Genomic DNA, 14364 nt, shown 5'->3' with positions numbered 1-14364 from the left:
TATCTCGCTTGCGCCAATCGTACACATGTGTTTCCATCTGTCATTGTCGATTGTGAATTTGGGTGACACTTCTATTATAGAGAATGGGTGACTAGCGATATTAAAATATTTCTTCTAATTAATTTTCTTTCAATGTGCATGTTTTTGTGCACCAGGCCACTAGTGTATATATAAAAATATGTACCTGAATGTTCACAGCAGCATTATTCATAATAGCCAAAAAGTGGAAAGAAACCAATGTCCATCAAGATATAACTAGGTAAACAAAATGTGGTATGGTAGGTATATCCATACAATCTACCTATCTATATAAAAGCCTAAGCGATCATCACTATTGGCCGGTAGCATGACGTCCACTGACCACCAAGGAGCAGATGCTCAACACAGGAGCTGCCCCTGGTGGTTGGTGCACTCCCACAGCCAACCTCCCGTGGTCCCTCCCCCTGGATTGGGTGAAAAAGGCCCCGATTGGGGAAGCTGGCCAACCTCCCGCGGTCCCTCTCCCCCACTCCCCCACCCCCCGGGGACTGGGTGAAACGGCCCTGATCGCCAGCTAGTCCAAGGGACCCCACCCGTGCATGAATTCCCTAGTGCACTGGGCCTCTAGTGAAATGTAATTTAGCGACACACACACAAAAGTACTGATAAATGCAACAACATAAATTAACCTTGAAAATAGTATGCTCATTAAAAGAAGCTAAAAGACCACATTTTGGGTATTTGTATGATTCTATTTAAATGAAATACCCAGAACAGGAAATCCAAAGACAAAAAATAGACGAAGGTTTCCTAGGACTGAATATTGTTCAAAAAGAATAACATATATTGGAAAATTAGGGTTGTAAAGAAAGGCTTATGATAATAAACTACTTCCACATCCTAAAAGACTAGTTATAATAAAGGTACTATTTTGTTCTAGTTGTAAAAAATTTCTTTCCAATAATAAAGAATCTTTATAGTATTTATGTGGTTCCTGGCAAGTGCTATCTCTCAGGTATTTCTTATCATTTGCTGTTCTGTGCCTATGGACCTCTGTGCCTTTTCAGTAGGCCATACATAATAAGAGTAAATTAGCATAAGCAAAATCCATAGCAAGCAGGTGCAAAGCAAATACTCACTAGCTATATTACTTTATGAAAATAGCAAGGAAACCAAGAATAGTTAATATGATTTTCTTACAGTATTTTGTTATATCTATTTAAGTCTCTATTCAAAACAGTAATGAATGCATTTTATATAAGACATGCATATAATTTAACCCTACACTTCAAAAAGCTGCAGTGCAGTCATTAATAGTGACAACATTACAACTGATGGCTCCAGTCCCTAGATAATAAAACGTCATCATACTCAAATATCAAGGCCAACTTCTTGATCTATCTCTTTGTTAGTGGCTTTTCTCTCCTACTACAATTAGCCATCTGACATGTTTCATCAGACCATGGCAATAAAGAATTTGATTTGACGAAGAGGCAGCACTCCAAAATCTGTGAAAAATAGTAGAAGAGTCAATTTAATGAGCTCAATGTCAAACCTAGTGTGCTTGGAAAAGAAACTTCTAACTTAAATACTAATACTCACTTTTATTGACCTACAAGACATTACTGTCTAAACCCACAAACTCTTTTCTATTATATTACTACTAGAGACCTGATGCATGAAATTCATACAAGAGTAGGCCTTCCTTCCCCCAGCTGCTGGCACTGGCTTCCCTCTGGCACCCGGGACCCGAGCGTCCCAAAGGCCGCCAGCAGTCACCCGGGACCCAGGCTTCCTTCACAGCCCCGGCTTCATCCAGAGGACATCTGGTCTAATTAGCATATTACGCTTTTATTATTATAGATTTTGTTTGTACTGTATCTTCTTATTCCCCAATAATTAAAGTCCCCGATGCCCTTTAATAGCAGAAAAATAAACCTAATGTTAAGAAAAGAAAAATCATAATGCATCAATGCCAAATCCCAAAATTTCCAGAAAATTCTCATTAAATATTCCACTCATTGTTTACTTCCTTCCTATAATAGTAACAACTCACAAGTGTAATGGAAATTTAAATATTTCAGCATCTGATTACATCCAGAACACTTTACATAGGAAATAATACATGTAAGAGAATAGCAGATCACATATATTAATTTTCAGTCTGTAAAACAGTTACCGAAAAGAGTTTACCAAAAAGCAATTCAAACAAAAAGCAACCATTCCCCTTTCTTTCTTATTTCCAATTTACTTTGCAGGTTTCAAATAGCAATGTAAGGCAATATAATTTTTTAAATAAGGCTGTGTAGAAATTAGTTAATTCAATTTGAGGTCATGGGTTTTTTGAAATAGAGTAATTTTATGTTTGTCAAATATTATTTGTGATTGGGAGAAGCAGAAAGGCAGACAACTCAGAGTGATCCAGAATGAAAAGACCAAAAGCATTAGGAAGGCAGCAAAATTCTGCATTTTATATTTTAAGCAGGCTTTAGTGAAAAGATACTACCCTTTACCTTACCACATTTCTAGAAATCATGACATATCAATAATTGGAAAGTTTTCCTGCATTTTGACCATCAACCCGTATCAAATTAGTCATAAATTCAACAAATAATACATTTAAAGCAGATACCAAACTTCAAACTTCTCTAACAATATAAAATAGTGAACTTATACTCCAAGTCCGATAAAATAGACATTCAACTATGCTTTCCAATATGCCTCATTCTAAGAAATACATAGATGTGACTATTCGAGAGGGACCTGAAATACAAATATTAATTCTGATTTAAAACTAAGAGTCAAGTTAGAATAAAAATATAATATTTTTGCTTGATTTGTGATAATTCAAAATGGCTACTTGATATATAATATTGAGGGCTTAGGTCTCTCTTAAAAGCTGTTGAGGGAAACTTAAAAATAATGCCTATTTTTTCTTTTAACAAATATTCCTATAGCAAACACATATTTGAAGTCATTAAAATGAAAACAGAATTGTGTTCAAAGCTGAGATAATTATTTTTAAAATAATTTATCCTATCCTCAAAAAACTCATCTTCAGTTATAAGATTCAGATAATAAGTCTCTTAGGACAAAAGTCAACATAAGATTTATGAAGAAATGAGACATTCTTGGAAATCTACCACACTGTGACTGCAAGACAGGCTATTTCTATAATATTTCTCAACAGGGAAAAAATTATTTAAAATCAGTTTCTCAACAAGTGATTTAATAACTCAGGCTTTGGATTAGATATCCAATACACTAGAAATTTTACTTTTATATAACCTTTGACCAGCATAAGGTTAAAATTTGTAATTGAAAACATAAGGAAGGCCAAGAGACATATGAAAACATGTTCAAAGTCACTAATCATCCGAGATATGCAAATCAAAATGACAATGCAGTACCATCTCACACCTGTCAGAATGGCTATCATCAAATCATCAACAAATGACAAGCGCTGATGAGGATGTGGAGAAAAAGGAACCCTTGTACACTACTGGTGGGAATGTAGACTGCTGCAGCCACTATGGAGAACAGTATGGAGTTTCCTCAAAAAACTGAAAATCGAATTCCCATTTGACCCAGTGATCCCACTTCTAGGAATATATCCCAAGAAACTAGAAACACCGATTAGAAAGTATATATGCACACCCCTATGTTCATAGCGGCACAATTCACCATAGCTAAGATTTGGAAACAGCCTTAGTGCCCAGCAGCAGATGAGTGGACTAAAAAACTGTGGTACATCTACAAAATGGAATACTATGCTGCTGTAAAAAAGAAGGAATTCTTATCATTTGCAACAGCATGGATGGAACTGGAGAGCATTATGCTAAGTGAAATAAGCCAGTCAGAGAAAGATAAATATCACACGATCTCACTCTTTTTGGGATATAATGAACACATAAACTGATTAACAAAAACAGATCCAGAGACAGAGAAGCATCAATCAGACTGTCAAACTTCAGAGGGAAGGTAGGGGAGGGTGGGGGTAAGGGGGAGAGATCAACCAAAGGACTTGCATGCATGCATATAGGCCTAACCATTGGACACAGACATCAGGGGGGTGAGGGCGTGAGTGAGGGGGTGGGGGGGCCATGGGGAGATAAGGACACATATGTAATACCTTAATCAATAAAGAAAAAAAATTAAAATTTTGAGTAGCACTTGATTTTCATAATACAGTTCATGTTCATTCTTAATAACTTTAAATACAAGCATTAATTTGTTTCCTCCTTGGGAATAAGTCTCTGGCTGTTTCCAGCACAAAATAATAGTCCGATCCCTACAAAGGTTATTTCTTGGCTTCAAAGTTAGAGACGTTTATGCTGTTAAGTTTGAACTTTGATCTAAATAATGAGAATTTGTTCATGCCAGCAATTAACTATCACTACTATTTTTTTTAACTATCACTACTATTGATTACAATTAAGTAAAACCCTTAACTTCTTTTAAAATGTTGACCCTTGATCTCTGACTCTATATAAAAGTACTATAAGGTAGATAAACTTAATGACTTATTTCACTGTTTTTCATATCACTGTTACTAAATATTGACTCTTAATAACAAAACTAATTAGCTTTCTACACTGTGCTTTTTGCTAGACCCATCACTTAGATTAACATTTTTCTAATAACTTTTATTTCCAGACTAAAAATTAGTATTTTACCCTAGTCAGGACCTATTATAATTATTGATTATTACTGTTTTCTGTTTTGTTTTTAGCATACTGAGTAACTATAAACCTGCAGCTAAATCTCTGTACCACTAGATGGGGCTTGTGCATAGGCAATGTGAAATGTGGCAGTCTAAAGTGGAGAAGGCTGGTCAAATGAAGAAAACAATGAAGGAGAGAACAAAAACAATGAGATGTTAAGAACAGATTTTGATTGGATTTGGCAAAATTGCACAGACAAAACTACCATGTAGCAAAATCTCACAGCGAGTGCCTTTGATTGTTAATAAAACGATGCTGTTTCAGTTAATGAAATTCCTCCTGCTGGTTCATTTCATAATGCAGAGGAAGTGGGTTAGCTGTTATGTACTTGTTAGGAAAAATAAAGCTTCGAGAGCCTATCTATCTATACCTAACTTTCTCCTTAATCAGGAATTAAGTTAAAGTTCTCGTACTACCACCAGCCTGGCCTAGAAGAACTCCAAGATTCTTTCAAGTTCTGGGCTCCATATGAGTACAGTAAATGTATGGGTAGAGCACATACTTATATGCATTAACCCCTAAAAACTATAATTAACCCCTTCCCCGGCAGAAACGTGTATACTCGTTTTCACAAAATGTTCTTTTTCAGTCGTCGACGAGTATACTAAGAAAATATGGTAAAAAAATATGGTTTATAGGAAGACGAGTTACAAACTGTTTTCATAACCAGCATCAAAAATACTATATAGAACCAAAATAAAAAAATTAGTCTGAAAAAGAAACGTTTTTAACAAAAAAATTGTTGGGGAAGGGGTTAAAACAGATCATCACAATGTGAAATATTGGTTACGTGCACACTGTTATATTTGCCTGCATGGAAATCACTGAAAAAATCCAATGAATGACGGGGGAAACTACTGAGAAGTGAACCGGAGATGATGACAAGTAGTATAGAAGAGCATGATAATGAATTATATAGTAGTGAGAAGTGAGGAATACCCATATGGATACTACAAGGAATCTAAAGTACTGCCTCTGCTTCTTCTTTAACATTGCAACAGATTTTCAGAAACTGAGAAAATAATTTAAAAGTATAAATGACCCAAAACAAAAAACGATTGCTTCTTAATAAGGAATTTTGTATGTGTAACACTGCTGTATACTTTTTAACTCAGCAAAGTTTCCAAAGTAAGTCAACATAACAACCATCTATCTTTAAAAATATGCCTTTTGAAATAAATTAAGTATCTGTCTGAAAATACATCATGCAAAAGTTCTTTAACTATCTTGTATTTAGTAAAGGTCTTCTGCTTATGTAAAACTGTAAGTTTCTAAGCTCTATGTTATGGACAGACTATATTTGTGTCTGTCCCCCATCTCCACTCCCCCCAGCTCATGTCAACACAACAGGATACCTCCCAATGTGATGGTAATAGGAGGTGGGGTCTTTGGGAATAGATGAGGTCTTAAGAGTGGAGCCCTCATGAATGGAAGTAGTGCCCTTATAAGAATCCTAACAGAGCCTAGCTTACTTCCTCTTTCAGCTCTCTGCCTGTGAGACACAACAGCAAGGAGGCCACCTGCAACTTTGAAGATGGTCCTCACTAGATCCTGACTGTGCTGGCACCCTGATCCTGGGCTTCTGGTCTCCAGAATTTTGAGAAATAAATTTCTCCTGTTTATTAGCCACTCAGTTTATGATACTTTGTTATAGCAGCCTGAACTAAAGTAATATCTAACAAATACAGAAGGAAAAGTATGAAAAATTTAAAAATACAAAAAGGGTTTTATTTCTATTCTCAACTCCTCTAATGAATTATTGATCCAAATTGCTAATTTCATTAAATGTGTCACCTAATATTTTCTAAGTATCAACAAAGGTCTTTTTTTTTTTCCTTCCCTGAGTTTATGTTCCTAAAGAAACACAACGACTTGACAGCCATAATAAACAGTCTTAGCAATTTTTTTCCTGCTTCTTCTAATTGGTTTGTATTTTGAAAAAGAAAAAGCCCATATGTTTAAATCTGCAAAGGAGAGCAAAAGATTGCTTTTTAAACAAACTAATTGGAATTATTTTACTATCTTTATGTTTGATACTGATGAAGCTAGGAAGAAGGAATATTTTTAATCCTAATTTTTACTTTATGATGTGCTAATTATCTTACCTTTTTTAAGTTTCTAACCAGTTAAGAAGATCCCCATTTAATAAATTATCTTATAATCTAGCTACCATTTATATTAGATTTCCCTTAAAATTATGTTGATCCCAATTTCATTTCTTTTTTTAGTTATCATATATGGCTTCAATGTGTTCATTAAAATTTGTTAGCCACCTGAACAGAAACATTTCTTGCCTGCAAGACAAAACAAAACTTAAGTCAAAGGTATCACTGTCATCATTTTTGGGACTAGGAGAATCAGTGATGATGGGTTTTCTTCCAGAGATGGGAGGTTGCATATCTTGCTATTCTCTCTAAAGTAGATTCTTTATGTGGTTTGTTAAGTGGTATGCCTACTATGCCACCTAATCAATAGATCTGAGTCTTAATATTTAAACATTTTCTCTCATTTTTTTACTACCAGTGAGGGGATAAGGTCAAACTCTGGTCATTTACTTGGGTACTAGTTTGTGCTGAGAACATTGCTCAGGTCAGCTTTCAAAAAGGAACTGTTAATTTGAGCTGTAGTAGAAAAATATATGTAAATGGAACATTGTGTAGTGGGTGAGCACTTGAACAGCAGCAGGGGACTTGGATTCTTGTTGTTCTGTCACTAACAAGCCATGTTATTGTGGGCAAGTCCCTTTTCTCATCTGTAAAAGGAAGGAGCTGTAGTCTTAAAGTTCTTTGCATTGTGTTATCTCCCCACAAAAAACATAAGATCTACCAAAGTAGCAGTTTCTGCCTTGTCTGCCTAGGACTGAGTCCGAGAACAGTTCCTGGTACCTTGCTCATGCTCAGGAAATACTTATTGATACTGAAAAATCTATGCTGCACATTGGTCATTAAAAAAGTTTTTTTTCCCCATGTACTAGTATTAGTATAGTCTTCGCTATTTTTTAAAGAACTTTCACACAACAGGCACTCAACTCTGTTTTGATTTTCAGAGGAAAGCACACCTTACTTGTTAATATAGAAATGCAGGCATGGAGAAGCTTCCTGGAGTGGGAAAAGTGTTGTCTATGTATTGGAAAACCTGTTCCACTTACTACTGTATGTTTTGGGGCAAGCCATTCCATTTCGCCCTACCTGCAAGGTCAGAGGGCTGAACTGGATCCTTAGGATCCTTCTGGCAGCACAGCTCTGACTCTGGTCCTGTTCTGTTACATATAACAAATGGGTATTAAGGACAGATGAGTCTATGGGGAAGGATGTGAAGCTGCAGAGGCATTGGTTCATTAGAAACATCACAACAGGCAGACTCTCTTTTTATGTGTACCATCTAAAATCCTTTATGAGCATCAACTGTGGTGACTCTTTCTTTGCTGTTATTGGTTCAACAAAACAGGTCACTGGCCTCAACCACATCTCATACTCACTGTCCTGGGGTGCAGACACCATGAGAGAAAGCCTGCCAGCTTGCAAGTCCATGAAATGTTCGCTTTATTTAAAATGTGCAACTGCGCCCTAGTCGGTTTGGCTCAATGGATAGAGCATCGGCCTGCGGACTAAAGAAGCCTGGGTTCAATTCAGTTCAAGAGCACGTATCTTGGTTACAGGTTCAAGCCCTGTCGGGGCACGTGTAGGAGGCAACCAGTTGATGTGTCTCTCTCGCACCAATCTTTTTCTGTTTCTCATCCTCCCTTCCACACTTTCTAAAAAAAAAATAAAACAAAATGTGCAATTGTGGGGAGCCTGAGGATTCTGCTATGACTTTTTTTTTTTATCATCACAAATGCTAGGTCACTCTATGTAGGAGCCTTTTTTAAAAAGTGACTAGAAAAACATTCCAATAGTGATTCTATCATATTAGCATGACCCTAATTTATTCAGACCAAGGTCTTTCGGTCCCATTAATAAGAGCCAATTTGTTCCAGCATTGCTATGGAAGGGAAACTTCCAGTTTGAGAAATGGAGAGACACATGGTCAGGTAGGGTAGCCAGCAAGACTGTAATTGTGATTGAAAAGGCAGTCTTCTCAGGAAGGGTCCAGAGGGATGGAGAGGACCAGGAAGCAGAGAAGGAAGGATGAGCCTGTTGGCTCTATGGGCTCTCCAGTGGCCCAGCAGGGCTACATTGGGGTGGTCTTCTGGGTTTTTACTTCCTGTGGACTTTATAATTCTGCATTTTGCAGGGGGCGTGGTTTAGCCTGTGGGGTGGAATACTCTTGTGTAGGATTAACAGTCTGTATCCATATATATAAAAGCCTAAGCGGCTGCTCGACCATTCAACGGGTACCTATGACACGCAATGATCACCGGGGGCAGAAGCTCAACACAGGAGCTGCCGAGCTGTGGTGATTTGGCAACTGTGGTTCTCAGGTGATGCACCCGGAGTCAGAGAGGAGGGAGCCCGATTCTGGGGTGCGTCATCCGAGAACCGCCCTCTCTCATCTGGGACCCCTTGGGAAGCTGGTTCTGGCCCAATTCCCACAGGCCAGGCTGAGGGACCCCACCAGTGCACCAATTTGTGCACCGGGACTCTAGTCAGAATATATTGTTGATAACAGTGGCCATGGGCCCAATTTCAATTTTTAAGATATGCAAAGAATGGAAAGATATAACTCAAAATGTTGGCAGTCAGTTACTTTCTCTGATTATGAGTTTTTCCATTAGTTTTCTTTTTGTGTTTTGAATTTTCAACAAAGAACTTGTATTAGTCTTATATAGTCAGGGAAAATTCTTATGTTAACACCATTGTTTATTTTAGGTAATAAAAGAATATATAACTTGTTATAAATATGTTTTTATAAAAGTGTGATGTTACAAATTAATAAAATATATGAATTCAATTTCTAGAAAATAAACCTTAAAGATAAGAACTGTCTCAAAAGATAGAGAGGTTTTCCTATACAAGCACTCACTCTACTGGTGACTTAGAGAATATACTTACTCTGACATTTCTGAAATTATTGAATTATTTTCCACAAGCACTAGAGGGCAGGATTTTTATTATGAAACTCAATTTCACCAATCATCACTACATTACATGGTTTTTTTCTTGTGTATGGTTTCCGTTAATATGTGATAAACTATCACTATGTTTATTACATGCTGTTTTTGGACTGTGCTTCTAGTCACATGGTAACTTTAACTTAAGAGGTTGACTCTCATGAGATATTTAATAGCTTTTTTATCATATAAAATTAATTTATCCCTACTTATATACTGAAAGGAATTAAAACATATACAATGTATACATATGTAAAAACTGTATTTTTAGGGCTATATTAATAAATATGTGATAAGTTTCTGATCTGACACTATCTCATATTTAAATTGAATGACTAATAAGCACATTAAAAATTGAGGTCCATCACTACTGCTTCTAGTTTTTAAGAAATGCAAAGATAATTAATTTTTAAGAAATTAGTTCAATGCCCTCAAAATCCCAGATCTTTAAGAGAACACTAAAATGCTTTTCTCAAACTCCAAAAGCTGCTAACATCTATGGGGCTTATGAATTCTGGTGGTGATGGAAGAGAAGCTGAGAGGGAAAATGACATTCCAGGAAGTGAGAGCAGCAAGAGAAAAGTCATGGCATATCAAAAGTAAGTTGCGTATTTGGGGTTGTCAAGGTAATCTGATATGTGACTATAGTATAGGGAGTGTTGGAGAAATAGCTGAAGTTGGAAAAGCAGAGAAGGATCAATTGGGGAAGGACTGTTGTGCTATTCTTGGGATTTGGGCTTTATTAACCCTTGATAAGTAGATGGATACTGCTATCTTTAAGACAGACTTGGGATTTTAATAAGTCTAAGTGCAAAGTGCTTTCTGAAATCTACACTGCAAGATCTACTGAACAGCTGTAAATGCAGGGCTGAAATGCAGGGGAGAAGTGAAATATATAAGTAAGTAAAAGAAAAAAAATGAGATTTAAATTTTGTGTGACTATGAAGTCTCATGATATTATCTATATTAGACACATAACCCTTGTTAAAATAACTGATGTCAATGGGCAGCAACATAACATACATTTGAATTGAACACTGTGTCACTTAGCACAATAAACTTTCAAACTGCATAGTACCCACGGTAAATTATGGAATGGAATTGCACTGTTAGCTATATCTTAGTCAATTTAGATGATTAGTTGATCATTATCTACCTCAAACACTAAATATTTATTGTCAAATGTATAACATATATTTCATATATTACAGGTGATTTATTAAGCTGCTGTATATGCACACATACATTCTTTGAAAATGAAGCCAAAATTTTTATATATTTTTAAGACATAAAAATGAGTTTACTATGAATAAAAATACTCCATTTTACTAATGAAGGCCAGTAGAACAATGATTATTAACAATTATCGTTAGTATTAAATTTGATATTTAGAGCCCCTCATATAAATTTTCTTATTTGATCTCTATAAGCTGTCCATTAGGTGGGCTAGAGCTGGCAGTAACAGCAATGCAACAACTATACTTCTCTGATAACAGTATCTTTAACATAATTTATTTTCTATTCTTCATCCTTCACCTTTCCCTAACCCCAACACCGCAATTTGTAGGATAAAGTAAAGATCTTAGATGCACTTACTTGGAAATTTATACTTAAAACCTGAGCTTTTCTGGTATAAATAAAGTAGATTAGAAAACACTGCCTACTGAGTTTTCTGAAACTCTTTAAAACACAAAATAGAGATCATTATGAAATGGCTCTAATCAGGTCTAGACATATAAATTGAGTGTCATGCTCTGGCTGGTGTCTTCAGTGGTTAGAGCATTGGCCCAAACACCAATGGTCACAGGATCAATTCCCACAAACCTGGGTTGAGGGTTCACTCCCTGCCCTGCCTCCCCCCAGCCCTCTCCCTGTAGGAGTGGGTGCAGGAGGCAACCAGTCAATGTCTCTCTCACATTGATGGATGTCTGTCTCTCTTTCTCCCTCTCCCTCCTCCCTTCCACTCTCTCTGAAAAGCAATGGAAAAAACATACTCCGGTGAGGATTAGCAACAAAAAACAAAAAATTAAATTGGGTGCCTTAAATGCTTGCTAATTGTTACACAAGTTTAAATATGAGGAAAAGTCCAATCCAATTAAGTTGTTATGTCTGACCATTTATACCTAAATTTAATAACATTGCTGATATTAATTTAGCCTTCATTCATGAAGTGTTTTAAATAAAATGCCATTCTCGAAAGACAAATAGCTTTCTAAGTTTCTTCCTAGTTCATTTCTTGAATTTCATTTTTTTAAAAAACCATTGCATTGTCTATATATGGAGTTAAACACTCCTCTCCATTTATCTAAAGGCTGAGCCAAGCTAAAACCTTTGTGTCATTGTATTTTATAGGTTAAAGACTGGGACCTGAACACATTTCCTCCCAAATAAGCAGCCTCTTGCTTTTATTCACTTTAGTATTTTCATGAGAGTTGCAATGGGTTAAAAAGAAACTAGAAGAAATACATATACTTACTTGAACCTGGCAGGTGAAAGAGGAGTAGGAGGAAACATTCCTGGCTCAAAAGAGTCAAAGTAAGTCACTGTCCAAGAAAAGCTGCAGCAGGAGAACCCAGCAGTTAGGGATATTATAAGTAGAGTCCAGAATCCTTAATGGGAAGAGAGAAGGGGAAAGCTTGAATTATTAACACCCAAACAATTAAAATTAAACCAGTACCCTCACATTCAGATAATACGCATTTCTGATCTTTTGATTTATATATGTAAGTGATATAAGAGATTTCAGTTTAGTACAAGTTAACCCATGTAGAAGTATAAAACTAGAAGTCATATCATTTAATATTTAATTCAATTATAATTTAATATTTGGAAAAGAGTACAAATTCAACTGAAGAGTATAACTTATCTTCAGTTTTATAAAATTCAACTATAGAAAAAAATGGTTAAAACACTTCACTGCTAACATTTTTTTCATTTAACTTTGTAAATCACAACTTGCTGTCTTTTATTACTTTAGCACTAAGTGATTTCTCTCCATACCAATGCACCTTTGACATATGAATCAATTTTTGAGTGTCTACTCTTTACAGTTTCCCTATGAACACCTTAAGTTTAATCTGATTCTTTTACCTTGCTCAGTATATGGACATAAGTTAAATCCCAATTTATAAATGTGTTGGGATCCTAAATTTTATTTTCATTTAGTTTGGACCTACATTTTCTCAAATCAAGTAGAAACCATGGCGACTATACTGGGGGAATGAAAAGGGCAAAGGGAAGAGAATTAGAAGAGAAGAGGGAATAAACACAGGGAAAACAGAATGAATTGATTTGAAGGTTTTTAGGTTAGTTCACGTTGCCTCCCTCAGAGAGTTTACAAAGCCACAACTACTGATAAGTGTGTGTTCCAGGCCTCAGTATTACAACGAAGGAAAGGTTGAGAAGATTGCAATAGAGAATTACCAAATTTCCTGGCTACACAAAATTGCACAACCAAAGATGGCTTTATTTTTTAGCAAGAAGCAGGTAAGAAATATGTACTATATGGACTGCTTGTAAACCACATGAAGCCCAATAGCAGAGCGGTAAAACTGCTAAAGGAAAACTTAGGGCAATAAAGCATCAGGAGAAACTGTGGCAAAGTACTTTTGAAAGATTAGTTTTTCTTACAGTTAGCTCCCTTTCCCTTACCCCCTTTTAAAGATAACAGACTTTGTGTTCACTGCCCCAGGAGGAGGATGTGGCAAAAAGGGAAAGCTAGCCTGAGTGTCTCTTTAGTTGTGTTGCAGTTAAGGGAACTAGGAGGGTAAGTATAAGCAGTAAACACAAAATGTCTCCAAAAGTAAGTTGACTAAGGTATATTTGTATAGAACAGGGAGAGAGTAGGGCTTTATCTATAGGTGATAGATTCCCCCATTTGAAGAACGTGGGTTATGTGTGGTGTTTGCACTTGTGGGTGTATAACAGGGGCTTCCTAGTAGTTATCAAGAAAAGGCCACACAACATCAGAAATGGATTATAGCTACGGTACCTTGACAGATGGGCCCATAGCTAAACTTGCAGGTGCCTCTGCCCTGAGTGGGTCACAAAAACGTCACTTGGCTGGAAGATGCTACATCTGAAAGGCCATCCTGACTGGAATGCAAGATGTTTCAGCAGTAACTCATTTGGGCAAATGCTTTGAGGACTACAAAGTACTCCCATTCCAGTATCCTGGAACAGTGTCAGACAGAACCATAACTTAACCTAGGACTGGCTTAACAGAACTTCTACAGTAAAGACTTGAGGTACAACCTTCCTGCCAACCAGTAAGACAAGAGATAGAAGTAGAAATTATAAGATTACTTAGTATATAACTACAACTAAAGGGTGACTACACTGCCAGATAGCTGTTTTGATAATGTTATATTATTTAGATGAATATCCACCTCTAAAGGGGAGAAAATAAATGACATGGTTTACTCTAAGTTTTGCATCTTATCTACACCAATAAAAGAGAAACATGGTAATTGGCGTACGACCACTACCCTTCCCATTGGCTAATCATCGAGATATGCAAATTAACTGATAGCCAAGATAGCCACCGGCAGCCAGGCAGCTTAAACTGAACATGAGGCTTGCTTGCTTCAGTGACTGCGGACTCCAACGCTC

At 36.4% G+C, this 14364-nt stretch overlaps 1 protein-coding gene across 4 annotated transcripts in view; it reads right to left on the bottom strand.

The window, feature by feature from the left end:
- The window catches only part of ARL6IP6 (ADP ribosylation factor like GTPase 6 interacting protein 6), a 51165-nt gene that overhangs the window by 28703 nt on the left and 8098 nt on the right, over positions 1-14364 (bottom strand). For all 4 annotated transcript variants that reach the window (XR_001512794.1, XM_006757385.2, XM_015559819.1 and 1 more), the window contains exon 3: positions 12230-12362. Coding sequence is in view for 3 of the 4 variants with exons in the window: in XM_006757385.2 (XP_006757448.1) it covers positions 12230-12362 (133 nt within the window). In the remaining variant the exon portion in view is untranslated. The remainder of the gene's footprint in view (positions 1-12229; positions 12363-14364) is intronic.

The sequence above is a fragment of the Myotis davidii genome, unplaced genomic scaffold (genome assembly GCF_000327345.1).
Source record: "Myotis davidii unplaced genomic scaffold, ASM32734v1 scaffold753, whole genome shotgun sequence".
Lineage (NCBI taxonomy): Eukaryota > Metazoa > Chordata > Mammalia > Chiroptera > Vespertilionidae > Myotis > Myotis davidii.
Note: the sequence above shows the minus strand (reverse complement) of the source record. Positions and strands in the feature narration are given on the sequence as shown.